General features: G+C 42.9%; 2 protein-coding genes across 2 annotated transcripts in view; one reads left to right on the top strand and one right to left on the bottom strand.

Moving 5' to 3' along the window:
• Positions 1 to 2,470: 2,470 nt before the first annotated feature.
• LOC115171064 (protein HEXIM-like) lies at positions 2,471 to 4,451 on the bottom strand. Its single transcript, XM_029727546.1, has one exon. The coding sequence runs from the start codon at positions 4,090 to 4,092 to the stop codon at positions 2,962 to 2,964; it is 1,131 nt and encodes a 376-aa protein (XP_029583406.1). The 5' UTR covers positions 4,093 to 4,451; the 3' UTR covers positions 2,471 to 2,961.
• A 3,665-nt stretch (positions 4,452 to 8,116) lies between these two features.
• LOC115171063 (1-phosphatidylinositol 4,5-bisphosphate phosphodiesterase delta-3-A-like) overlaps positions 8,117 to 25,514 on the top strand; it is a 30,295-nt gene continuing 12,897 nt past the window's right edge. Inside the window, exons 1-2 of the mRNA XM_029727545.1 lie at positions 8,117 to 8,855; positions 23,087 to 23,254. Coding sequence (XP_029583405.1) covers positions 8,759 to 8,855; positions 23,087 to 23,254 — 265 coding nt within the window. The 5' untranslated portion in view covers positions 8,117 to 8,758. The remainder of the gene's footprint in view (positions 8,856 to 23,086; positions 23,255 to 25,514) is intronic.

The raw sequence follows: 25,514 nt of genomic DNA, 5'->3' as shown, positions 1-25,514 counted from the left end.
TGTTTTGCAGTTGCTTGATAATTTTGGAAATGTTTAATGTCAATAGTATTATGTGATCATTGCTGACATGTGCCATTCCAGGCAACAGTTTCAGATATTTCATTGAAATTGGGAAGGATGTCATTCCACATGAACAAAATGAATTCACAAACAAAAAAAGTGGAACCAGGTTTGTGACACCACTGATTGACATTCACCCAATGCATCCTGCACCACAATAAAAAATGCTGTACATTTATTTTCATCACGGATGAACCTTGGAACTACATTACCCATAATTATTCTGTAGAGCACTCAGTCTTGCACCACACTTCCCTGCAAGTATCCAGAGAGGACCTGACAACTCGAAATCGGTGCAAATTATATCAGATTCAATTAAGATTCCTGAAGTTTTGTATACATTTGTTTCAGTGTATTGTATGTCGGTAAACCTCGTTTGATTGGGGGAATTTAAGTGTGTAAATCTGCGTAAAACCTAGCTAGCTAACAAGTTAGCAAAGTCCTGCTAAAAACAACGAAGTCGTTAGTTTGCTAGCTGGCCTAGCATGGTAAATATATGCATATTTTGACCAGCCATATAGCTAGTTACCAAACTTGCGTTTTAAACAGAGGTACGTTAACAATTAGCTAGCTATCTAAGCACAAAGAGCTCTAGCTGGTAAGCGATTTCATTTGCTCTGCCCACAGCCCACGTTGAACCACGGATATATTTGTCAAATGCATACGGTTGCAAACTAAGCATGAAAATGAAATACACGTCCTACTCATTATCTTGTAGCCATCACTGAAATCAAAATTCGTAGCAGCAGTCAAATGGCTGCCAGTATAAGCTCTAGACAGGATCAATACAACGTCGAAGGAGGAGCTCAGGAAAATGTGTGGATTCCAAGTAGGCCACGAGAAAAGCTAGAGTTAAATAATTTATTAATCATACAACAATTTATCGCTGCAGTCTTGGTATTTAATCATAGTTTAAACATACATAAAATGTACCATTTTGGAATATATTGACACAGAAGTGTATTTCCAACTTTGTGTCAATGTTCTTGACAACATTTTATCTCTGAGTCTGAAACCAGGCTAAATGGGTCAGCATTACTTATCTATTTTTCATTATTAGCTTTCCTCTCTTTAAAGGGATAGTTCACCCAAATTACATATTGGTTTCCTTACCATGTAAGTCTATGGACAAGGTATGACAGCAATCCATGCATTGGTTTGTTTTACCTGGCCACTGTTTCATACATAAGTAACTTAATTGAGCAACACTCAATGTTGGATACTTTAGAATGATTTGGACCTGAAGAACAAAAAATACTAATTTCATTGACCTGCATTGGACTTGTTTATGAATGGTAGGCTTAACATTCACATTGAATTCAATCTAATTGTATGAGTAATGAAAAAGTGACAAAGTTCTTCCCTGACATTCGTTGATCACCCTTGGCCCAATAAGTTCCATATCCCAAATTATACCATGGAAGTAGGGCAATGCAACTCCAATAGGACCCTTGCCTTGTTTAGAAAGACTATTTTAGCAGTCGGAGTCATGTGCTCGATGAGCTTTAGCCTGCAACATTAGGTCCATTTCACATACCACTGAGACAGGTCAAGAAGTGACCTATTGAGCGTTGGAGTACAAAATAGCTTTTGTAAGGATATCATGTCGTGAGACCTCACAAAACCATCAGCTACAGCTAGACATATATCCAGGGTTGGGTACAGACCCTGGTTCGATTCCAGACTGTATCACAACCGGCTGTGATTGGGAGTCCCATAGGGCGGCACACAATTGGCCCAGCATCGTCAGGGTTTGGCCGGAATAGGCCGTCATTGTAAATAAGAATTTGCTCTTAACTGACTTGCCTAGTTAAAATAAAAAATACTTTCTAAATGTAATCCTTTACTAGTTACCTGTCCAACATTGTAATCAACGTAACTTTTGGATTACCCAAACTCTAACTTAATCTGATTACTTCCCCTCAATTAGAATAAGTCTAAAAGGAGCTATCGAATGCATTTGGTGTGATCAGCATAGTGGTCAGACTCATTCAGGTGAAACAAACTTTAACTTGTACCTTTTTTTCAATGCTGAATTGAATGTCATTGAGCAAAAATGTGTTTTTTAAAAGTAAATCAAGAAGTAGTCTTTTTCAAAAGTATTTCTAATCAGTTACTCCCCAACCCTGCATATCTAAATATATGGCTGTGTACATACAGCCTACTGTAGATTCTTGGCAGTTTTTGTTTACGAAGGGTTGCATTATGCAACCTGCATATAATTTCTATAGTGATCATGAGTGAAGCAGTCACAACTTACCTGATTTGGTAATGGCTCATCTAAGAGTATAGTAGGATAGTAAGGGCACATCTGAATGAATCTGGAAAAACTAGGGTATTGAGCATATTCCATCACTTTACTTCTGCCTAAATAGTGAAAAGAAATTGATGTAAGTCGATAGCTGTAAAATGGCTTGCAGATAATAGCCAAATACTTAGTTGGTATCAGGCAAAATCTTTATTTACCCCCTACGAAGAAAAAAAACAATTGTTTGCGTACATGTTAATTTGCACATTTAATTTTGGGAAAGTTATTTGAAATTCTCAAAAGAAGCATTTTTTAACAAATGTTACATTTGGACAAATAGTCCTGCTGATTTAACAAATTGTGGGATAGAGTATTTTAATGCATGCATACCAGGGAAACAAAAACGTATTTCCAAATACATTCTCTTTATAAAAAAGAAAATAATTTAAAATATATACATTACTTATTGAAAAAGTTTAAACAGGCGCCTTTACAGTCCAAATAGAAAAGAAAGCTCAAATATTGCAACGCAATTTACGGACTGTCACTGAACCTTCCAGAGTTAACAAACCGATTTCATAAAACTGGTGACAATTTTCTTAAAGTCCTGTTTAGTCCCCTCATTTCCATATTTGACCTGGTTCTATCCATTTCTAGTCACCTAATGTGACAATCTGCTCCCGCTCCTTGCTCTGCTGGTTATGCGGACGTTGCTCACTGTTCTGCGCCCTCAGTCTCTCCAATTCACCCTCCAATTCTCTGATCCGCGCCGAATCCGACTGGGGCACCTGGCTATCATCTGTGATGTCCGGATTGGTTACGCGCCGCAACCGGGTGTTCTCTTCCTCCAGACGGGACATGCACTTCTCCAGCTCCAGGTATTCTTGAACCAGCTCTTGCTTGGACATGTTTTGAAGACTCTCGATGTGGTATTTCTCGTAGGTCTCGGAAAAGTCTCTCTGAAGAAACTCCCCACCTGCGTTTCCAGGCCTCCCGATGCCATCGCTGCCACCACCGCTGCCGTAGTCCTCCTCCTCCTCTACATCGAAAAGCTCGTCCTCACTTGCGGAGTCCTCTGGGCGAGCACCAGTCCCCAACAGACGTCGGGGACCACTTTCGGTATTCAGATCCGGTTCCTCTCGGTCGTGTTCATCCATAAGGAACTGCGTTGTATTGTAGGGGGCAACGGGCAACCCCTTCGCGAACATCTCTGCTCTCACTCGGGACGCTCGTTCTGTCTCTCGCTCGTCAAGCTTTTTCTTTTCTTCCCAAGACAGTTTAAAATAGGGCTTCCATTGACGCTTCTTTTTGGATGGTCGACGCCTGTGTTTCTTCTTGCCCTGACGAGCATCTACTGCTGCCCCGGCGCCTGGAGAGCCAGAGTCGGTCCTCTTTCCACACTCGCCTTGCACTTGACTCAGGGTCTCCTCGTGCGGTCCATCTCCACTATTTCCGTGGGCTACGAGGCCTCCCTCTCCGGCTGCATCTGCTCCAGGTTCCTGGCAAGGCTGTGTTGCTGCTGGGCACTTAGGAAGTGCATTTCCGGCAACGAATCTTGGGCACACCTCCCTCTGCCCGCCTTGCATTTGCCACAACTTGTCTGCAGGGATAACCCCGCCGTCACTCTCTGCTTGCTGCTGTTTATCTCCATATCGCCCCCTACCGCCAGTCTCGAGTCCACGGCTCTCATTGGTTTGGGGATGCTCCACAACTCTTCCTCTCCCACTTGATGGGGTATCTGAAGTTTTCAGGTGATGGGTCTTCTCAATGCTCGGTTCTGTCATCCTGATGTATGCTGGTGGGCTGTTCGCCTTACCACATGTCAACCGTTGTCTCTGTGCGAATTAAACTAAATGTTAATTAAAATATATTTTGCGAACTTTTGCTAAGTATACTGTTTGTCTTAATATGAGCAACATTTACTTGACAAGAAATGTTTAGCTAACTTTCGAAACGTTCACTATCGCTACTCTTAAAAACAAAGTTATGAATGGTAACACTTGTTACTTCTCGAATGATTCGTCAGAGCTACTGTAGCTAGCTAGCGAACTAACGTTAACTATTTCGGTGCCGCTAGCAATCCTTCTCAAGTTCGTATTTCACCTCCACAACAGTGACTGTCCAGTATGCTGCCACAGAAGGAGTTCGCGGTTTTATATCAACTCTACCACCGCCAGTGCGCATGCTGCTTTTCTTGACTCTACTTGTTTTGTGGTATCTGTAGTTCCAATGTAGGTAAATTACTAGCGAGACCATCCATGACCAACTACCTAACCCACAATTCTAGTGCATTTATCGAAAGTTTAAGCCAATCAAGTTTTAGGATATAGGACCACCCTCTCATTGCTGCTATTGGACAAAATTGCATATTCACTGTTGCTAAGCTTAAACCATATTATTATTGGTTATCCTGAGAGTCAATCAAGTGCACATTGGGCCCAAGAGGAAAGCAGTCCGGGGCATTCTTTCAGACGCTACCATGTATAAATGGAGGGGGGGAGTAGTGAACGTTTTGAAGAGTCTGTGAATTAATCTTCATTAATCGATATCCCACTTATAATATATACTACTAGTAAACTATGTCAGAAGAGTATGTCGTGGCTTTTGTCTATTAATTATTTTTTTGCTGAGTATCACTCCCACAATCATTGAGACAATCCTTTCTTTCTAAAGGTAATGAACCCGTCATCCTGAACAAACTAGTCCTTTTTTACAGACCGTGTAGAAAAACGATTAACTAACGGCTATGCACTATGTTCATTTTGTTAATACTTAAACAATTACACAATTATTTTATGTGGTTTTAAATAGTGTAAGGTTTTTCTTTATTTGTTTTTTTATTATTCTATCTGGTGCGGAGCGATATTTCCCTCGCCTTCCACTAATGCGCAAGGATAGGAGTGTGGAACGATGCGTAAAGAAGCGACATTTTATTCATCGAGAGCTAGTTAGCCAGTAGGAAGTCACACTCAATTGAACGGAATAACAAACAATGGTGAAATGTTAAAATAACACAATTGCCCACTTTTTAGAGTTACGTTTAAGCTTACTGTCGACTGTTAGTTATCAGTTGATTAAACGTGCCTCTCTTTGACCCAGTTTCTATATTAAAAACTAAAGGTTTGCCGACTGAGGTTAGCTGACTAGCTAATGTGCTGACCAGCGTCACACATCATGCATGTGCAGTGAAATATACAACTTTAGACCCAAATATTGTATGGTCTTGGCAAACGCATTCATACCCGTTAACATTAGCATATTGTGAAATATACGCTTCTCATTGCAAGCTGGTTGAAATCATTAATTAGCATGTGAGCTTGCTCGACCAGTAGCTAGGTACCAGGACCAATAATAACTAGTTACCTAGCCAATTCCTTATTTTCATGGATGTTACCATAACCATGTTCTAACTAAGCAAACATCCTGCACTAAAGTGGGAGTATCGGTGGACACAGTATTGTAATATAGCTAGCTGGCTAACAACATTCAAAACATACAATCAAACTAAATGTTGAGCTAGCACTGATTTGCTAGCTAGTTAGTAGCATGCAGCTACTAGCTAGGATAGCTGGTAGTTAGGTCTACTGTGGTTGAAATAGCTAGTCTGTTAAATACCTAATATCTCTGCATAAATGTGAGCAGCATAGATCACTTCAAACTGTCATAATTTAGTAATTACCTTTTCAAACACAGCATATTGCATAACAAAAACACAGTTGAATGCATTTGCAAATCTCACTAAAAGTATGCACACAAGACAACAGAAATGACAGTGTCTGTATATTTTGACTGATATGCAAATGTGCTTATTCTCTGCAGGCTAAAGATTCCACCCACATGGAGAGGGCACATCTCAGTGGCATTTTACATGGTTCCTACTTTGTATGTGATGGCTGCTGTAGGCAATATGCATGTAGGTCTACTTTTCAGTGGGTAGGCATCCCCTCCCCCTCATACCATAGACCCTTCTCTCAATCACATTCAGTCTTATCCTGATTTTCTCCTAAATTGTCATCTTCAATCATTCCCCCACTCACAACCCCTTGCTCTCTCTTACAGTCTTTAGTCCTCTCTTTCATCTATTATTTTTGCTCCATTGCTTTCTCTTACTGAGCATCTCTCCCTTCTGTCCTCTTTTTTTTCTTGGTCCTTTCATCATAATCTTTCTTGGAGCAGTTGATGCAAGAGTTGGCTATGCCCGAATGTATAGGCCCAAACTAGGAGGAACTTTAGCTATGAGGCGCAATTCCTGTAATGTGTTCTCTGTCAACCTGGTTAAATAAGGGTTAACTAGTTTGGTGTGAGGTGCTTGCTAGCTATAACTCTCAGAATTAAAAAGACTAATATATAGTAAATATGCCTTTGTAAGTTGTGCTAAATACATTTCTACATATGTAGCAAGCTCACCAGTACAAAAATGTACCACACACTGAAAGTAGGCAGACCAGACGTTATTCAGTCCAAGGCAAACTTTTGGCAATTGACAGATACCAGCCAAACTTGTGTATCTATCAGCTGTCATATTACCCATTGTTTACTGAAAAGGGAGTGATTGCTGGGGGGGACCAGGGGGGAGGGTAGGGTTTGTCAAATAGGGTAGTGGGTGTTTACAGAGGCAGTGGCGTTCGATGGAAGCTCTAGATGCCTGGGCAGGAGCACAGCAACTCCTGGATCAGAGCCTCTGAGAGGATTATTGGAAATGAGTTAATCTCTCACCCTATATATACTGCAACATGGCTGGGTACAATTGAGAATGGGTCAAAATATCTATTCTATAGCCATTTGCGATTTTCCCATAACATATCAGAGCCATATACTGTATTTAGATAAATATATGGATATGCATTATATTGTTCTATCCTTTGTCTCTGTTTTGATATTACACATCAAAGCTTACAGAGCCTGAATGGTTGTTCTAAAATGGATGCCTTTGGATCAGGTGTCATTAGTTATTAGGGGACCCAGTGCCGTTCTGTGAGAGAGAGAGAGAGTGAAGAAGCTTGCATCTATGCTGTAGGGATAGGTCTGTAGATGGCCTGTGAAACATGCCTCTCTCCCCTGGTCCTGGAACCTACAGCTGAGCTCGCTCCTTCTCCTAATTATCCTCTTTATACCCTTATCGAAACCTAATTAAGTCCCAACCCCACGGGTTTGCCACTGCAGTATCGCAGACCAAGACCTGTTCATCTAATCCACAGTTAGTGTTTCCCCCCGGCTTACTTACAATGACATATAGCACATATTAACTCAAGTGCCCTTCAAAAGCATTTCTATTTGCACAAATTGACTTTGTATGTTAATAATATATGGATGCAGAAAAAGTAATAAATCATAATTTGGGCCCAGAGCTATTTGATCATGCTCATCACCACTGCAGCCTGGCTTTGAACAGAACAGCAGGATAGGCTATAGAAATAGCTTTATCTTCAGAATTAGGCCAGGCTACTTGCAGCCTCTGCGATATTATGAAACCGTTTAATCAATGTGTTAGAGGCATATTCAAAGTATACGGTTTATGCGTTTTGGCACTTTACTTGAATGATTTAACTGAATTTGGTTGTAATAAAGCGATAGCCAGATGATCCATTATTCTCATGACAGCGGCTTTCATACTTTAGTATTTCCTGCCTACACCCCACCCACCCATAATGGAGTTGAGATGACAGATTTGTACAACCATATATAACCGCTAGGTGGCGCCCAATGATAAGACTTTGAACGTGGGCTGCAGGTGGGTGGCGCTGTGTGTGTTAGTGGAAGTAGTAATGCAAAAAAATCCAGTGTGAACGTAGCCTGTGTTTGGAGTGCGAAACACTGCTTTAAGCCACCCGTCATTTTGGAGGGAGGAACTGAGCTAAAGAACACTAAATAAATGCAGATTGTAGGCTATATAGGATTAATTGCAATTCTTCATGAACCATGAAGTATAGTCTAGGCTATTAGATCGATTAAAATACCATAATAATAGACCCTACCTATGAAATAGGTCAGTGAGATTGTGAAACTTTCTTTTGTTCATTACCATAATGCCCCTGATAGGCTGCTATGTTAAAATAAACTAGGCTTCACCCTGATAGGCTGTTATGTTAAAAGAATGTAGACTATAGGCAGGCAGGGTATATGAACGTGTGACTGTGGGTACAAGTGATTTGATTTGCGTCTGTGGGTATAGTTTTCAAGAGTTTCTGCGCCCCTGGCTGAACTCAGATTACGCATTGCTATTAAATCACGCTGGTAGGGACTTCACATGGAAATGGAATTAATTACTGTTGTGCGCTACCCTGGTGACGCAACGGAGTAGCACACAACCCAAGACTTGCTGAAGAGTTATAAAAACGGCACCTGCACTGGGAATTTGCGCTCCCCCAATACATACCCCTGACTTTTTCATATCAGTCAAGAGAACAACGGACAGAAAACTACAACGAGAACAGCATTGGAACTTGCATCATGTTGGGCAGGAGCAAGCAACCTCCTATCGCCGTGCATCATGAACCCAAGGCAGTGGAATCCCAACCCAAGACGCAGGACCCACTTAGGAGACTGGGTAAGAGAATAGGGATTCTCATTGGTTTTAAAACGTTTCTTCTTCTGTCAATATTACTCTAATTTGTTTCCTTGAATCTTGTTTAACCTGTGTTCTGTCAACATTACTCTCTTTTGTTTCCTTGAATCATGTTTTAATTTTGCTACAACAGATATAAGAACACAGTTCAGTTTTGCCTGTTGATTGTTTGACAAGTTATTACTTATTGTTTGGTGTATATGTGTGTTGCTCTGGTCCATAAGGGGGAAGAAATCAGTGCAGGGGTAAGGTTAATGACAGTTAGGCTATTGTGTTCCACATCCATTGGTTTTTATTTTTCCAAGTTATCAGGAGGCATTGAATGTTTACATATGGACATTAAGACTTCTTCTCATTGACAACTTATAATGCAATGAAGATAAATGGAGAACAATATGCCTTGGCGGTAATCAGTTTTGCTAAACGAAATAAACTATTGCTTGAAATCCACTTATGCAATGGTCTTTGTAAACATACACACACAGAGGTAGAGAGAGAGTGTGTGTGTGTGTGTGTGTGTGTGTGTGTGTGTGTGTGTGAAAAGAGAGCTCAACTCAAGTGGAGAGTGTGTGTGTGTGGGAGCTGACAAGTGGTCATGTGTTTGTGCGGTGTCCAACAGCTCCCTGACCCCCAGGCTCTCCACCCCACTCCCACAGATCCTCACTCACCAACGAACAACTCTGACTCAGTGCCTAGCTCTCCCACCACCCTCTCACCATGGCCACCACACCCCCCTTCTTCATCCAACCCCCCCAGCTCACGGTCACACCTCAACTAAAATAGAGAACTGCTGAGGATGGACAGAGCACCTGTCAAAGCCTCTGGATAGATGTCAATCTAGATGACAGAACCATGTGAACACTATGTGTGTGTGTATTTACATGTCACACAATCAAAAATAACTGTCTGCGTTGAGTCTCCTCAATGAGCCCACACCCGAAGCCCAGGTGTGTCCCATTTTGCTGACGACCCTCCCGGCTCCGCCCACCGACATCCTATTAAGGAAAACAAGAGCAAAGAGAGAGAATTCAGCAGACAGTGGGAGGGTCGACACACAGAGTGGGGCCCCCCCCCCCCCATAAAACCAGGGACCCCAGAACACAACACCAACACAAAATACTGCAGACAGAGTGGAAGGGTCATCACATTTTTTATTTATTTTTATTTCACCTTTATTTAACCAGGTAGGCTAGTTGAGAACAAGTTCTCATTTACAAGATATGAGTCTCCAGCTTCAGTGAAATGTGCAGTTTGTTCCAGTCATTGGCAGCAGAGAACTGAAAGGAAAGGCGGCCAAAGTAGGAATTCTCTTTGTGGGTGACCAGTGAAATATACCTGCTGGAGCGTGTGCTATGGGTGGGTGCTGCTATGGTGACCATTGAGCTGAGATAAGGTGGGACTTTACCTAGCAAAGACTTATAGATGACCTGGAGCCAGTGGGTTTGGTGACGAATATGAAGCGAGGGCCAGCCAACGAGAGCATACAAGTCGCAGTAGTGGGTAGTATATGGGGTGCTTTGGTGACAAAACGGATGGCACTGTGATAGACTGCATCCAATTTGCTGAGTACAGTGTTGGAGGCTATTTTGTAAATGACATTGCTGAAGTCAAGGATCGGTAGGATAGTCAGTTTTACAAGGGTATGTTTGGCAGCTTGTTGAAGGAGGCTTTGTTGTGAAATAGGAAGCCGGTACTAGATTTAATTTTGGATTGGAGATGCTTAATGTGAGTCTGGAATGAGAGTTTACAGTCTAACCAGACACCTAGGTATTTGTAGTTGTCCACATATTCTAAGTCAGAACCGTACAGAGTAGTGATGCTGGACGGGCGGGCAAGTGCGGTCAGCGATTGGTTGAAGAGCATGCGTTTAGTTTTACTTGCATTTAAGAGCAGTTGGAGGCCACGGAAGGAGAGTTGTATGGCATTGAAGCTCGTCTGGAGGTTAGTTAACACAGTGTCCAAAGAAGGGCCAGAAGTATACAGAATGGTGTCGTCTGCGTAGAGATGGATCAGAGAATCCCCAGCAGCAAGAGCGACATCATTGATGTATACAGAGAAGAGAGTCAGCCTGAGAATTGAACCCTGTGGCACCCCCCATAGAGACTGCCAGAGGTCCGGACAACAGGCCCTCCGATTTGACACACTGAACTGTCTGAGTTGTAGTTGGTGAACCAGGCGAGGCAGTCATTTGAGAAACCAAGGCTGTTGAGTTTGCTGATGAGAATGTGGTGATTAACAGAGTCGAAAGCCTTGGCCGGGTCAATGACATCAGCCACACATTATTAACACATATCAATGGCTGTGTTTGCCAATTGTTGCAGTTTGGTGTATTTTAGTTAGTACATAGCCTATATCTTTTTTTTATTGTTGGACATAAAATCAAATTTATTTTTCAAATCAAATTTATTTATATAGCCCTTCGTATATCAGCTGAAATCTCAAAGTGCTGTACAGAAACCCAGCCTAAAACCCCAAACAGCAAGCAATGCATGTGAAAGAGGCACGGTGGCTAGGAAAAACTCCCTAGGAAAAACTCCCTAGAAAGGCCAAAAACCTAGGAAGAAACCTAGAGAGGAACCAGGCTATGAGGGGTGGCCAGTCCTCTTCTGGCTGTGCAGGGTGGATATTATAACAGAACATGGTCAAGATGTTAAAATGTTCATAAATGACCAGCATGGTCAAATAATAATAATCATTGTAGTTGTCGAGGGTGCAACAAGCACGTCCGGTGAACAGGTCAGGGTTCTGTAGCCGCAGGCAGAACAGTTGAAACTGGAGCAGCAGCATGGCCAGGTGGACTGGGGACAGCAAGGAGTCATCATGCCAGGTAGTCCCGAGGCATGGTCCTAGGGCTCAGGTCCTCCGAGAGAAAGAGAGAATTAGAGAGAGCATATTTAAATTCACACAGGACACCGGATAAGACAAGAGAATACTCCAGATGAAACAGACTGACCCTAGCCCCCCGGCACATAAACTACTGCAGCATAAATACTGGAGGCTGAGACAGGAGGGATCAGAAGACACTGAGGGATCAGAAGACACACAAAAGACCGGCAAATCAGCTCCAAGTGATTTTGATTTTGGAAATCTGTTTCAAAGTATTTTCACGCGTAATATAGAGATACTGTATATGTGAGTGTACACAAATTTAAGCAAGGTTTAAAGTGATTATTTTTGTAAATCTGTTTGGGCTTCTTGTGGTCAATATGCAGTCTATAAATTATTTGTAATTATGTTCCAGCCCCCTGACCACCCGCTCAAGAAAAAATCGTCTCGCAGCTGAATCTAGTTGATGATCTCTAGCCTATATGATCATATGAGAATTTAATGATCTGTTTTGGTTTGGGTGACATCATATGTATGATGTTAATTTTCTACACCCACAATAACACCTGCTAAATATGTGTATGCGACCAATAAAATGTGATTTGATAGGGTCAATGTTGTCTTGCGTGATCTGTGGCATTTTTCCTTAGCTCAAAGTTAAACATCACTCACTTTATGTGATATAACTATGAGGTAAAATGTCAATTAAAGTTGTGATCATTTTACAGTGGGGAAGTTACAATTTATGGTTGTGTATTGGGGATTTGATTTGCTGTGGTAGATATGAAAAGTTTATTTCCAAAACGCTATCTACCAATTTTTCACATTTTGTGTTTTTTCATCAGAAATGATTGCTTATAGGTACAGTGAGGGGAAAAAAGTATTTGATTCCCTGCTGATTTTGTACATTTGCCCACTGACAAAGAAATGATCAGTCTATAATTTTAATGGTAGGTTTATTTGAACAGTGAGAGACAGAATAGCAACAAAAAAATCCAGAAAAACACATGTCAAAAATGTTATAAATTGATTTGCATTTTAATGAGGGAAATAAGTATTTGACCCCCTCTCAATCAGAAAGATTTCTGGCTCCCAGGTGTCTTTTATACAGGTAACGAGCTGAGATTAGGAGCACACTCTTATAGGGAGTGCTCCTAATCTTAGTTTGTTACTTGTATAAAAGACACTTGTCCACAGAAGCAATCAATCAATCAGATTCCAAACTCTCCACCATGGCCAAGACCAAAGAGCTCTCCAAGGATGTCAGGGACAAGATTGTAGACCTACACAAGGCTGGAATGGGCTACAAGACCATCGCCAAGCAGCTTGGTGAGAAGGTGACAACAGTTGGTGCGATTATTCGCAAATGGAAGAAACACAAAAGAACTGTCAATCTCCCTTGGCCTGGGGCTCCATGCAAGCTCTCACCTCGTGGAGTTGCAATGATCATGAGAACAGTGAGGAATCAGCCCAGAACTACACAGGAGGATCTTGTCAATGATCTCAAGGCAGCTGGGACCATTGTCACCAAGAAAACAATTGGTAACACACTACGCCGTGAAGGACTGAAATCCTGCAGCGCCCGCAAGGTCCCCCTGCTCAAGAAAGCACATATACATGCCCGTCTGAAGTTTGCCAATGAATATCTGAATGATTCAGAGGGCAACTGGGTGAAAATGTTGTGGTCAGATGAGACCAAAATGGAGCTCTTTGGCATCAACTCAACTCGCCGTGTTTGGAGGAGGAGGAATGCTGCCTATGACCCCAAGAACACCATCCCCACCGTCAAACATGGAGGTGGAAACATTATGCTTTGGAGGTGTTTTTCTGCTAAGGGGACAGGACAACTTCACCGCATCAAAGGGACGATGGACGGGGCCATGTACCGTCAAATCTTGGGTGAGAACCTCCTTCCCTCAGCCAGGGCATTGAAAATGGGTCGTGGATGGGTATTCCAGCATGACAATGACCCAAAACACACGGCCAAGGCAACAAAGGAGTGGCTCAAGAAGAAGCACATTAAGGTCCTGGAGTGGCCTAGCCAGTCTCCAGACCTTAATCCCATAGAAAATCTGTGGAGGGAGCTGAAGGTTTGAGTTACCAAACGTCAGCCTCGAAACCATAATGACTTGGAGAAAATCTGCAAGGAGGAGTGGGACAAAATCCCTCCTGAGATGTGTGCAAACCTGGTGGCCAACTACAAGAAATGTCTGACCTCTGTGATTGCCAACAAGGGTTTTGCCACCAAGTACTAAGTCATGTTTTGCAGAGGGGTCAAATACTTATTTCCCTCATTAAAATGCAAATAATTTTATAACATTTTTGACATGCGTTTTTCTGGATTTTTTTGTTGTTGTTATTCTGTCTCACTGTTCAAATAAACCTACCATTAAAATTATAGACTGATCATTTCTTTGTCAGTGGGCAAACGTACAAAATCAGCAGGGGATCAAATACTTTTTTTCCCTCACTGTATCTTCATATGTGTGTAAAATAGATCTTACATTTAATTCATACATTTTAGATGTGTATGAAAATGTTTTTTATGTTGCCAAACACTATCTATTGTTTAGCTAGAATGGAATGATCGTATATGTGATATATATATATACACACACACACACAGTGGCAAGAAAAAGTGTGTGAACCCTTTGGAATTACCTGGATTTCTGCATGAATTTGACATAACATTTTATCTGATCTTCATCTAAGTCACAACAATAGACAGACACAGTGTGCTTAAACTAATGACACACAAATTATATTTTTCTTGTCTATAATGAGTACATCATATAAACATTCACAGTGTAGGTTGGAAAAAGTATGTAAACCCCTAAGCTAATAACTTCTCCAAAAGCTAATTGGAGTCAGGAGTCACCTAACCTGGAGTCGAATCAATGAGACGAGGTTGGAGATTTTGGTTAGAGCTGTCCCATAAAAAAACACTCACAAAAATGTAGTTTGCTATTCACAAGAAGCATTGCCTGATGTGAACCATGCCTCGAACAAAAGAGATGTCAGAAGACCTAAGATTAAGAATTGTTGCCTTGCATAAAGCTGAAAAGGGTAACAAAAGTATCTATAAAAGTCAGTCCACGGTAAGATAAATTGTCTATAAATGAAGAAATTTCAGCACTGTTTCTACTCTCCCGAGGAGTGGCCGTCCTTCAAAGTTGACTGCAAGAGCACAACGCAGAATGCTCAATGAGGTTAAGAAGAATCCTAGAGTGTCAGCTAAAGACTTACAGAAATCTCTGAAAGATGCTAACATCTCTGTTGACGAGTCATCGATATGTAAAACACTAAACAATAATGGTGTTCATGGGAGGACAACACGGAAGAAGCCACTGCTGTCCAAAATAAACATTGCTGCACGTCTGAATTTTGCAAAAGAGCACCTGGATATTCGCTACTGGCAAAATATTTTGTGGACAGATGAAACAAAAGTTGTGTTGTTTGGAAGGAACACACAACACTATGAGTGGAGGAAAAAAAGGCACAGCACACCAACATCAAAACCTCATCCCAACTGTAAAGTATGGTGGAGGGAGCATCATGGTTTGGGGCTGCTTGGCTGCCTCAGGGCTTGGACAGCTTGCTATCATCGACTGAAAAATGTATTCCCTAGTTTATCAAGACATTTTGCAGGAGAATGTAAGGCTGTCTGCCAATTGAAGCTCAACAGAAGTTAGGTGACGCAACAGGACAACAACCCAAAAGACAGAAGTAAATCAACAACAGAATGTCTTGAACAGAAGAAAATACACCTTCTGGAGTGGCCCAGTCAGTCCTGACTTTAATCCGATTGAGATGCTGTGGCATGACCTCGAGAGTGGTTCACACCAGATGTCCCAAGAATATTGTGGAACTGAAACAGTTTTGTAAAGAGGAATGGTCCAAAATTCCTTCTGACCGTTGTGCAGGTCTGATCCGCAACTACAGAAAACGTTTGGTTGAGGTTATTCCAACGAAAGGAGGGTCAACCAGTTATTAAATCCAAGGTTTCACATACTTTTCCCAACCTGCACTGTGAATGTTTACACGGTGTGTTCAGTAAAGACAAGAAAAAGTATAATTGCTTGTGTTTTATTCGTTTATTAAGCAGACTGTGTTTGTTTATTGTTGTGACATAGATGAAGGTCAGATACCAATTTATACAGAAATCCAGGTAATTCTAAAGGGTTCACATACCTTTCTTCCCACTGTACACAGTGCCTTCGGAAAGTATTCAGACTCCTCTTTTTCTACATTTTGTTACGTTACAGCCATATTCTAAAATGGATTAAATAAAAAAAATCAATCTACACACAATACCACATAATAACAAAGCGAAAGTAGGTTTTTAGACATTTTTTCAAATGTATTAAAAACAGATACCTTATTTGCGTAAATATTCAGACCTTTTGCTATGAGACTCAAAATTGAGCTCAGGTGCATCCTGTTTCCATTGATCATCCTTGAGATGTTTCTACAACTTGATTGGAGTCCACCTGTGGTAAATTCAATTGATTGGACATGATTTGGAAAGGCACACACCTGTCTATATAGGGTCCCACAGTTGACAGTGCATGTCAGAGCAAAAACCAAGCCATGAGGTCGACGATATTGACCGTAGAGCTCCGAGACAGGATTGTGTCGAGGCAAAGATCTGGGGAAGGGTACCAAAACATTTCTGCAGTATTGAAGGACCTCAAGAACACAGTGGCCTCTATCATTCTTAAATGGAAGAAATTTGGAACCACCAAGACTCTTCCTAGAGCTGGCCGCCCGTCCAAACTGAGCAATCGGGGGAGAAGGGCATTGGTCAGGGAGGTGACAAAGACCCGATGGTCACTCTGACAGAGCTCCAAAGTTCCTCTGTGGAGATGGGAGAACCTTCCAGAAGGACAACCATCTCTGCAGCACTCCACCAATCAGGCCTTTATGGTGGAGTGGCCAGACGGAAGCCACTCCTTTGTAAAAGGCACATGACAGCTCGCTTGGAGTTTGCCAAAAGGCACCTAAAGACTCTCAGACCATGAGAAACAAGGTTCTCTGGTCTGATGAAACCAAGATTGAACTCTTTGGCCTGAATGCCAAGTGGCACGTCTGGAGGAAACCTGGCACCATCCCTATGGAGAAGCATGGTGGTGGCAGTATCATGCCATGGCGATGTTTTTCAGCAGCAGGGACTGGGAGACTAGTCAGGATTGAGGCAAAGATGAACGGAGCAAAGTACAGAGAGATCCTTGATGAAATCCTACTCCAGAGCGCTCAGGATCTCAGACTGGGGTGAAGGTTCACCTTCCAACAGGACAACGACCCTAAGCACACAGCCAAGACAATGCAGGCTTCGGGACAAGTCTCTGAATGTCCTTGAGTGGCCCAGCCAGAGGCCTGGCTTGAACTCAATTGAACATCTCTGGAGAGACCTGAAAATAGCTGTGCAGCAACGCTCCCCGTTCAACCTGACAGAGCTTGAGAGGATCTGCAGAATACAGGTGTGCCAAGCTTGTAGCGTCATACCCAAGAAGACTTGATGCTGTAATCACTGCCAAAGGTGCTTCAACAAAGTACTAAGTAAAGGGTCTGAATAATTATGTAAATGTGATATTTCAGTTTTTGATTTTTAATACATTTGCAAAATTTCTAAAAAGGTTTTTGCTTTTTTTATACATTATTTAGAATAAGGCTGTAACATAACAATGTGGAAAACGTCAAGGGGTCTGAATACTTTCCGAATGCACTATATTTTAAACAAATACATGTCTGTCATTGAACAATGCCATGATAGTACAAAAACACACCAATCTCTCATTTCTTTAAACATCAAAAGCTAATTTACAAACATTTCTGAAAATGGATATATGGGGGTTTGGAATGAAACTCTTTATAGGTGTGATCTCAGAAAATCAGTGCCTTAATGTCAACCCTCTCAGCCTAGTTGTCCCATTCTTTGATGTGCTCTCCTCTCCTTATCAGGGTTCAACATTTTCCTTGGCTTCTGTCCCAGTCTGTGTCTGAGAGCATTGTTTTGATTGAGTTCAACACTGCTGTTTCGACCTCAGTTGGCTCATTTCTTACCTAGTATCAATACAACACTTATGTTTACAGCTGGTCCCATGGAGCCAGTACTTAGTTCCACAGACAGACATGGAGAAAGATAAAGTCTGAGACTGGAGTTGTGACTCTCCTACATCAAATGTACTACATGTTGACTGATATATTCAACCATAATTCTATCCTCCTGATTCCTGCTTACAAGCAAAAACTTAAGCAGGAAGTACCAGTGACTCTCAATACGGAAGTGGTCAGATTGCGCGGATGCTACACTACAGGACTGTTTTGCTAGCACAGACTGGAATATGTTCCGGGATTCATCCAATGGCATTGAGAAGTATACCACCTCAGTCATCGGCTTCATCAATAAGTGCATCGACGACGTCGTCCCCACAGTGAACGTACGTACATATCCCAACCAGAAGAAATGGATTACAGGCAACATCTGCATTGAGCTAAAGGCTAGAGCTTCCGCTTTCAAGGTGAGCAACACTAATCCGGACGCCTGTAAGAAATCCTGCTGTGCCCTCAGACTAACCATCAAACAAGCAAAGTGTCAATACAGGAATAAGATTGAATCCTACTACACCGCTTCTGACGCTTGTCGGTTGTGGCAGGGATTGAAAACTATTACGGACTACAAAGGGAAACCCAGACGTGAGCTACCCAGTGACGCGTGCCTATCAGGCACGCTAAATGCCTTTTATGCTCACTTCGAGGCAAGCAACACTGAAGCATGCACGAGAGCACCAGCTGTTCTGGATGACTGTGTGATAATGCTCTCAGTAGCCAATGTGAGCAAGACCTTTTAAACAGGTCAACATTCACAAAGCCGCAGGGGCCAGATGGATTACCAGGACGTGTACTCAAAGCATGCGAGGACCAACTGGCAAGTGTCTTCACTGACATTTTCAACCTCTCCCTGACTGAGTCTGTAATGCCTACATATTTCAAGCAGACCACCATAGTCCCTGTGCCCAAGGAAGTGAGGTAACCTGCCTAAATGATTACCGCCCCATGGCACTCACTTCAGTAGCCATGAAGTGCTTTGAAAGGCTGGTTATGGCTCACATCAACAGCATCCTCCCGGATACCCTAGACCCACTCCAATTCGCGACCGCCCTAACAGATCCACAGATGACGCAATCTCAATTGCACTCCACACTGCCCTTTCCCACCTGGACAACAGGAACACCTATGTGAGAATGCTGTTCATTGACTACAGCTCAGCGTTCAACACCATAGTGCCCTCAAAGCTCATCATTAAGCTAAGGACCCTGGGACTAAACACCTCCCTCTACATCTGGATCATGGACTTCCTGACAGTCCGCCCCCAGATGGTAAGGGTAGGTAACAACACATCTGCCATGCTGATCCTCAACACTTGGGCCCCTCAGGGGTGTGTACTTAGTCCCCTCCTGTACTCCCTGTTCACCCACGACTGCGTGGCCAAACACAACTCCAACACCATCATTAAGTTTGCTGACGACACAGCAGTTGTAGGCCTGATCACCGACAACGATGAGACAGCCTATAGGGAGGAGGTCAGAGAACTGGCAGTGTGGTGCCAGGACAACAACCTCTCCCTCAGTGTGAGCAAGACAAAGGAGCTGATCGTGGACTACAGGAAAAGGCAGGTCGAACAGGCCCCCATTAACATCAATGGGGCTGTAGTGGAGCGGGTCGAGAGTTTCAAGTTCCTTGGTGTCCACATCACCAATGATCTATCATGGTCCAAACACACCAAGACAGTCGAAGAGGGCACGACAAAACCTATTCCCCCTCAGGAGACTGAAAAGAATTGGCATGGGTCCTCAGATCCTCAAAAGGTTCTACAGCTGCACAATCGAGAGCATCCTGACCGGTTGCATCACCGCCTGTTATGGCAACTGTCGGCATCTGACTGTAAGGCACTACAGACGGTAATGTGTACGGCCCAGTAGATCACTGGGGCCAAGCTTCCTACAATCCAGGACCTATATAATGGCGGTGTCAGAGGAAAGCCCATAAAATTGTCAGGGACTCCAGTCACCAAGTCATAGACTGTTTTCTCTGCTACCGCACGGCAAGCGGTACCAGAGCGCCAAGTCTAGGTCCAAAAGGCTCCTTAACAGCTTCTACCCCCAAGCCATAAGACTGCTGAACAATTAATCAAATGGCCACCAGACTATTACATTGACCCTCCCCATTTGTTTTGCACACTGCTGCTACTCGCTGTTTATTATCTATGCATAGTGACTTCACCCTTACCTACATGTACAAATAATTCTAACCTGTACCCCCGCACACTGACTCTGTACCGGTACCCCCTGTATATAGCCTCGTTATTTATTTTGATTATTTTTTACTTTAGTTTATTTGGTAAATATTGTTCTTAGCTCTTGAACTTCACTGTTGGTTAAGGACTTGCAAGTAAGCATTTCACGGTAAGGTCTATGCTTGTTGTATTCGGCGCATGTGACAAATAAAGTTTGATTTGATTTTGATGTTTATTACAAATGAATGATCACATTTTATAATGGGTTCTCTGTTTTACCCTGAGACATCTGGCTGTGTCTCAGGGTATTAGGTCCAACAATGCCCAGAAATCTCCCTATCTATTCTGTATCTTCACTATCTTCACTTACTTATTTCCTGTCTTGTTCCTCTCTCCACGTCTCCCTCCTCCATATCCCAATTTTTGTCATTCACTTCTTCTGCTGTAGTAAGTCTCTTCTCTTTCCTTCTTTTGCTCTCTCTCTGTTTTGAACCCCCATCTTGTTGTGTGCTTGGTTTCACATACCTTTTTTATCGTTGCTAGCCAGCCAGGTTGTTATGCTGGCCCAAATGACAAAGTGCGTGTCAACAAAATTCTCCTTGGCTTGCTGTAGGAGCTGTGATGAACAGGGTACCCAGCTCATGGGCCTCAAAGCCCCTTCTTTCTCCCTTCACACCCACATGTGCTTCATTACAGCAGTGTTACTGTATGGAGTACTTGATACTAAAACTCTCTCCTTCTTGGCTCGGTTGGCAGTGGGGGTATCCTGCATCCCTGAACATTTGCATATGTAACCAAGTGCACAGATTTTTCATCCGTATTCCTGGATGGGGAGGTATAGGGACGGGACCGAGAGAAAACGATGGGGTTGAGGTCAGTGAGGTGACAACAGTAGGTCCAGGAATAATAATTTAACAGGCTCATAAGGGTTGGGGTTAGTGGTGTGAGGATGGGCAGAGCGAGAACACAGCTCAGTTAGGACAGCTTAGCATGGTCACTGACCTGCTGTTAATAGGGTCCTTGTGCTCAATGCTCAGCCTGTGGGAATTCCTGGCATGTGGTAACAGCTTGGTGACTGACTGTGTCAAAAACACGGTTGTTATGGTGGAGGGTTGGGGAGGAGGAGGAGAGGGGTTCTCTTTGTGTTTGACCAACGGCTTTGGAGAGAGAGAGAGACATGGCTGGGCTCAGTTTGCTTCCCCCCTTTTCTACTTAGAGGAGGGGAGGGGAGTGGAGTGGGTGAGAGCACTGAGCTGCTCATGGATACAGTCTCTCATAGCCCACATCTGCATTCCAAATGGCACCCTGTTCCCTATATAGTGCACAACTTTTGAGCAGGACCTAAATGCACCCTATTCCCTATAGTGCACTATTTTTGGTACTACTATGGGCCCTGGACAAAAGTAGTGCACTTTGTAGTGACTAGAGGTCAGCTCTGGAAGCCTGTGAAGAGCTCAGTCAGAGACTGGCATGGTATTGTCAGTATGAAGAACTCTAAAAGGGATTTTAGCTGATTCAAGAGAATAATAGATGAGGGCATCCATGGCCACAGTTTTTGAAATAAATCTTTGAGGATATACTTGAGAGACTTAGAGAGGAGGAAAGGGAGGGAGGACGGGAGAGAGTTTCTTTCAGAGCACTCCTTTTGAAATCCTATTTTCTAGGTGAAAACACAGTTGAACAGTGTACGAGGTCCCATTCATCTACTGCAGAGAAGGAAAGAAGCATCCAACTGTCAGACGGAGAAACAGAGGAAATACTGTCTCTTTGTTTTCAGTAGTGTCTGAATGCAGTTCCAAGGACAGAATACCATGTACACTTACAACATGACGGCGCATGTCTTGTTACAGCTCTGCCGATCTTTCCCCTCCAATTTTCCATATTTGTCTGGTAACTCAGCTCTTAACATAGATGATAAAGCTGCTCAACATTTCTGATGTTGGTGGTTGGTTTTTCTCTAAAAGGTCCCTTGTGACATGCACGTCAGGGATGGCAGGCTGTATCTGTGAATCACATTAGTATCAAGTAGCCATTAGCAGAGAGCGGTTTCCCTGGCTAGATGAGCTGCTGCAACTCCAGACTGACTGACTGACTGGTTGTTTGTGACAAACTGTTTCTGCAGCTCTGTAAACCCCTTTCCGGTTCTCTGTTGGACTGCCTCTGGCCTGCGAGGGAGATTCATCTGTGGAATATTGGCATTTGTTCCAAATCCTAGCCTTCTACTTCTTCTTTTTGTTGTGCAGCGTTCCAAAGTCTGGCTTGGCTCATGCCGCATACCGCAACGAACCATGGAAAATAAACAACATGTTCTAACACACATGTAGAAAAGTGTGTCTTCTCTTCAAGTCAGTCGATTCCGTGGTGATTTCCTGCTTCGGTAATCTGAATGTCAACCTTGATGCAGCGTTGCTCCTTTCAGAGGTTTGTATATGAAACAAAGTCCTATGTTTAGGTCCTAGTTATGAGATCATGGCCTGTGTTTGTGAGTCATGGAGACCGTGCTTCCAAAGGAAGATGACTGGTGTATGTATAAAGGTGAGTGAGTCATCCCTGGAACTCCCACTGCTGCCAAGCCCTCAACACACAACACAACCACAGTAGAGATATTGAAATGGGTTGTGCTTGACTGGTTTGTTAGCATACTTGTTCTCTTTCATAAATAACTCCCAACCCTCCCTTTTCATCCTCACATGATACTGAGTGTTTATGAGTCCCTATACAGTAAAATAAATGCCACAGTCATTTTACTGTAACAGCATGACGAGGGAAGGCCAAGAAGGAATATGGCTCAGACTTCTACTGCCATTTACGACAGTAGAGCAGACAGACTGAACTCTCAATGAACTGCCAGCAGAGCTTGGTGTGGATGGCCTACCATTGAATTAGACTAGAGTGAATGATATAAGGGTGTGTTAAAAAATGACATGGTATCAGTGACATACTATATTACATCCTACTGGAAAGTTCACAGTGATACTGCACGTTACCAAAAAGGGTATAACAGTGTATTTGACCATGACCTTGCGTGTGTGTGTGTGTGTGTGTGTGTGTGTGTGTGTGTGTGTGTGTGTGTGTGTGTGTGTGTTTCCAGGGGTGCTGGATGATGAGAATGTCCGTGCGATGATGCACGGTTCCAACATGGTGAAGGTACGCTCCCAGAGGTGGCAGAAGAGCCGCAGCCTGCGTCTGCTGGAGGACGGGGTCTCCGTGTGGTGTGAGTCCACCAAGAGCTCCCGCAAGGCCAAGGCACAACAGACCTGTGAGTATACAATGGGGGACAGATGGGTGGAGGGAGGGGTCAGATGAGGAGGGGGGTAGATGAGGGGAAAGGGGAGGTATGGGGAGAGAAAAGAGAGAGATGGATGAGGGGAAAAGAGTAGGTATGAGGAGGGGGAGAGAAAATAGAGGGGTGGGCGAGGAGAGAAAGGAGGCATAAGGGAGGAGAAGGAGAAATGATAAGGGTTCGGATTAAGGGAAAGGGAGGGTAGAGGGTAGGTGTAGATTGAGAAGAAAAGAAGAGAGTAGTGGGGATGGGGAGTGGTCACGAGAGGGGGATGTTTTGGTCTTTTTGCTTTTCAGGATCTGAGGCTTTCGCGATAGTTGGAAAGGAAGCTTAACCGGTATCAGATTAGGAGAAGTAGCCATGTATGAAGGGAAGACTATATACAGGAAAATAATCATGTATAAACAAACGAACAGGACTTCCATAAGCACACTCCCTGTTCTAGTCCATTCAACCCTCCTCTTAGACCTGATTCGGTAGACTAATTTAGCCAGCTCTTTGTCCTAAGCTGTTTAGGCTTTTCATGTTGACCAACAATAATGCCCTCTTATCTACATTTGCCTTTAATCATTTAAAGGGATACTATGCTGTGAGCCAGGATTTAAGTCGGATGCTATAACCTGTGTAATTGTATGATACAGGTAACTGCCACAATAATGGAACCACTTGAGTAAATAAGGAATACAAAGTATATTGAAAGCAGGTGCTTCCACACGGGTGTGGTTCCTGAGTTTATTAAGCAATTAACATCCCATCATGCTTAGGGTCATGTAAATAAAGGCTCAGCATGCCATTATTTTGGCTACCATGTCCCCATAGGATGACAATGCTCCCATCTACAGTGCACGAGTTTTGATGAGCATGAAAACGTTGTAAACCATATGCCATGGCCGCCTGAGACAGCGTTTCCACCACCATCAACAACACATCAACTGGTGGAATTTCTCTTTGAAGAATAGTGTTGTTATCCCTCCAATAGAGTTCCAGACACTTGTAGAATCTATGTCAAGGTGCATTGAAGCTGTTCTGGCTCGTGGTGCCCCAATGCCCTATTAACACACTTTATGTTGGGGTTTCCTTTATTTTGGCAGTGTCACCTGTAGTAATGCATCCATATAGTACACACAAAATCTCCATACCTGCTGAAGGTTCACATCGGTCAACCACTGTTACAAAGAGGTGTAAAAGGACACAAGCTGCATTAGAAACAATGAACATAGATTTGTTATCCGTTAGCCTCAACATATGGGTTTACCTCAGCACGCTAATCTTTTGCAGGCAATGAGCCAATCAGAAAGGGAAGCAGGCACTTCATATTAGTGCTCTAATGATCACAACCCCCTTAAAGAGAAAAAGGAAATGTTGGCAGTAATCCTAGATGTTTTGGCCCATTAAACTGTGGGAACGCTATTTCTAATCATAAACCTTTGACTGTTTCCCCTTCCTCACATGCACAGATACACACAAACACACACATGCGCACACAGTCAAACACACACACACAGTTTTGTATTGCTATCTTTCTGGGGACCAATGAATTGATTTCCTTCCAAAATCCTATTTTCCCTAAATCTAACCCTAACCTTAACCTAACCTAAACCCTAAGCCTAGCCTTAACCCCTAACCCTAAAACTATACCTAACCCTAACTCCTAAACCTAACTGTAACCCTGACCCGATTCTAACCCTAATTGTAAACCTAACCCCTAAGCCTAAAATAGCATTTTTTTCTCATGGGGACTGGCAAAATGTCGAATTTTCCTTGTTTTACTAACCTTGTGAGGACTTCTGGTACCCACAAGAATAGTTAAACAAAAAACACACACATACACACATTTAGGTCCCGTGTGGCTCAGTTGGTAGAGCATGGTGTTTGCAACGCCAGGGTTGTGGGTTCGATTCCCACGGGGGACCAGTACAAGGGGAGAAAAAAATGTATGAAATGTATGCATTCACTACTGTAAGTAGTGAATTTATTCCCATTCAAAATCTTGTTTTCCTGAACACTTAACCCTAAACCCGTAAACCTAAATATAACCCTAACTCTTAAACCTAACCTATAACCCTAAACCTAACCCATAACCCTAATTCTAACCTTAACCCTAATTTTAACCCTTAACCTAACACCTAAGCCTAAAATAGCCTTTTTCTTTGTGGGGACCGGAAAAATGTCCCCAATTGTGCTAACTTTCCTTGTTTTGATATTCATGTGAGTTATGGTCCCCACAAGGATAGTA

Source organism: Salmo trutta, chromosome 32, assembly GCF_901001165.1.
Source record: "Salmo trutta chromosome 32, fSalTru1.1, whole genome shotgun sequence".
NCBI classification, from domain to species: Eukaryota; Metazoa; Chordata; class Actinopteri; order Salmoniformes; family Salmonidae; genus Salmo; species Salmo trutta.
This window is presented reverse-complemented; position numbering and strand designations above follow the sequence as displayed.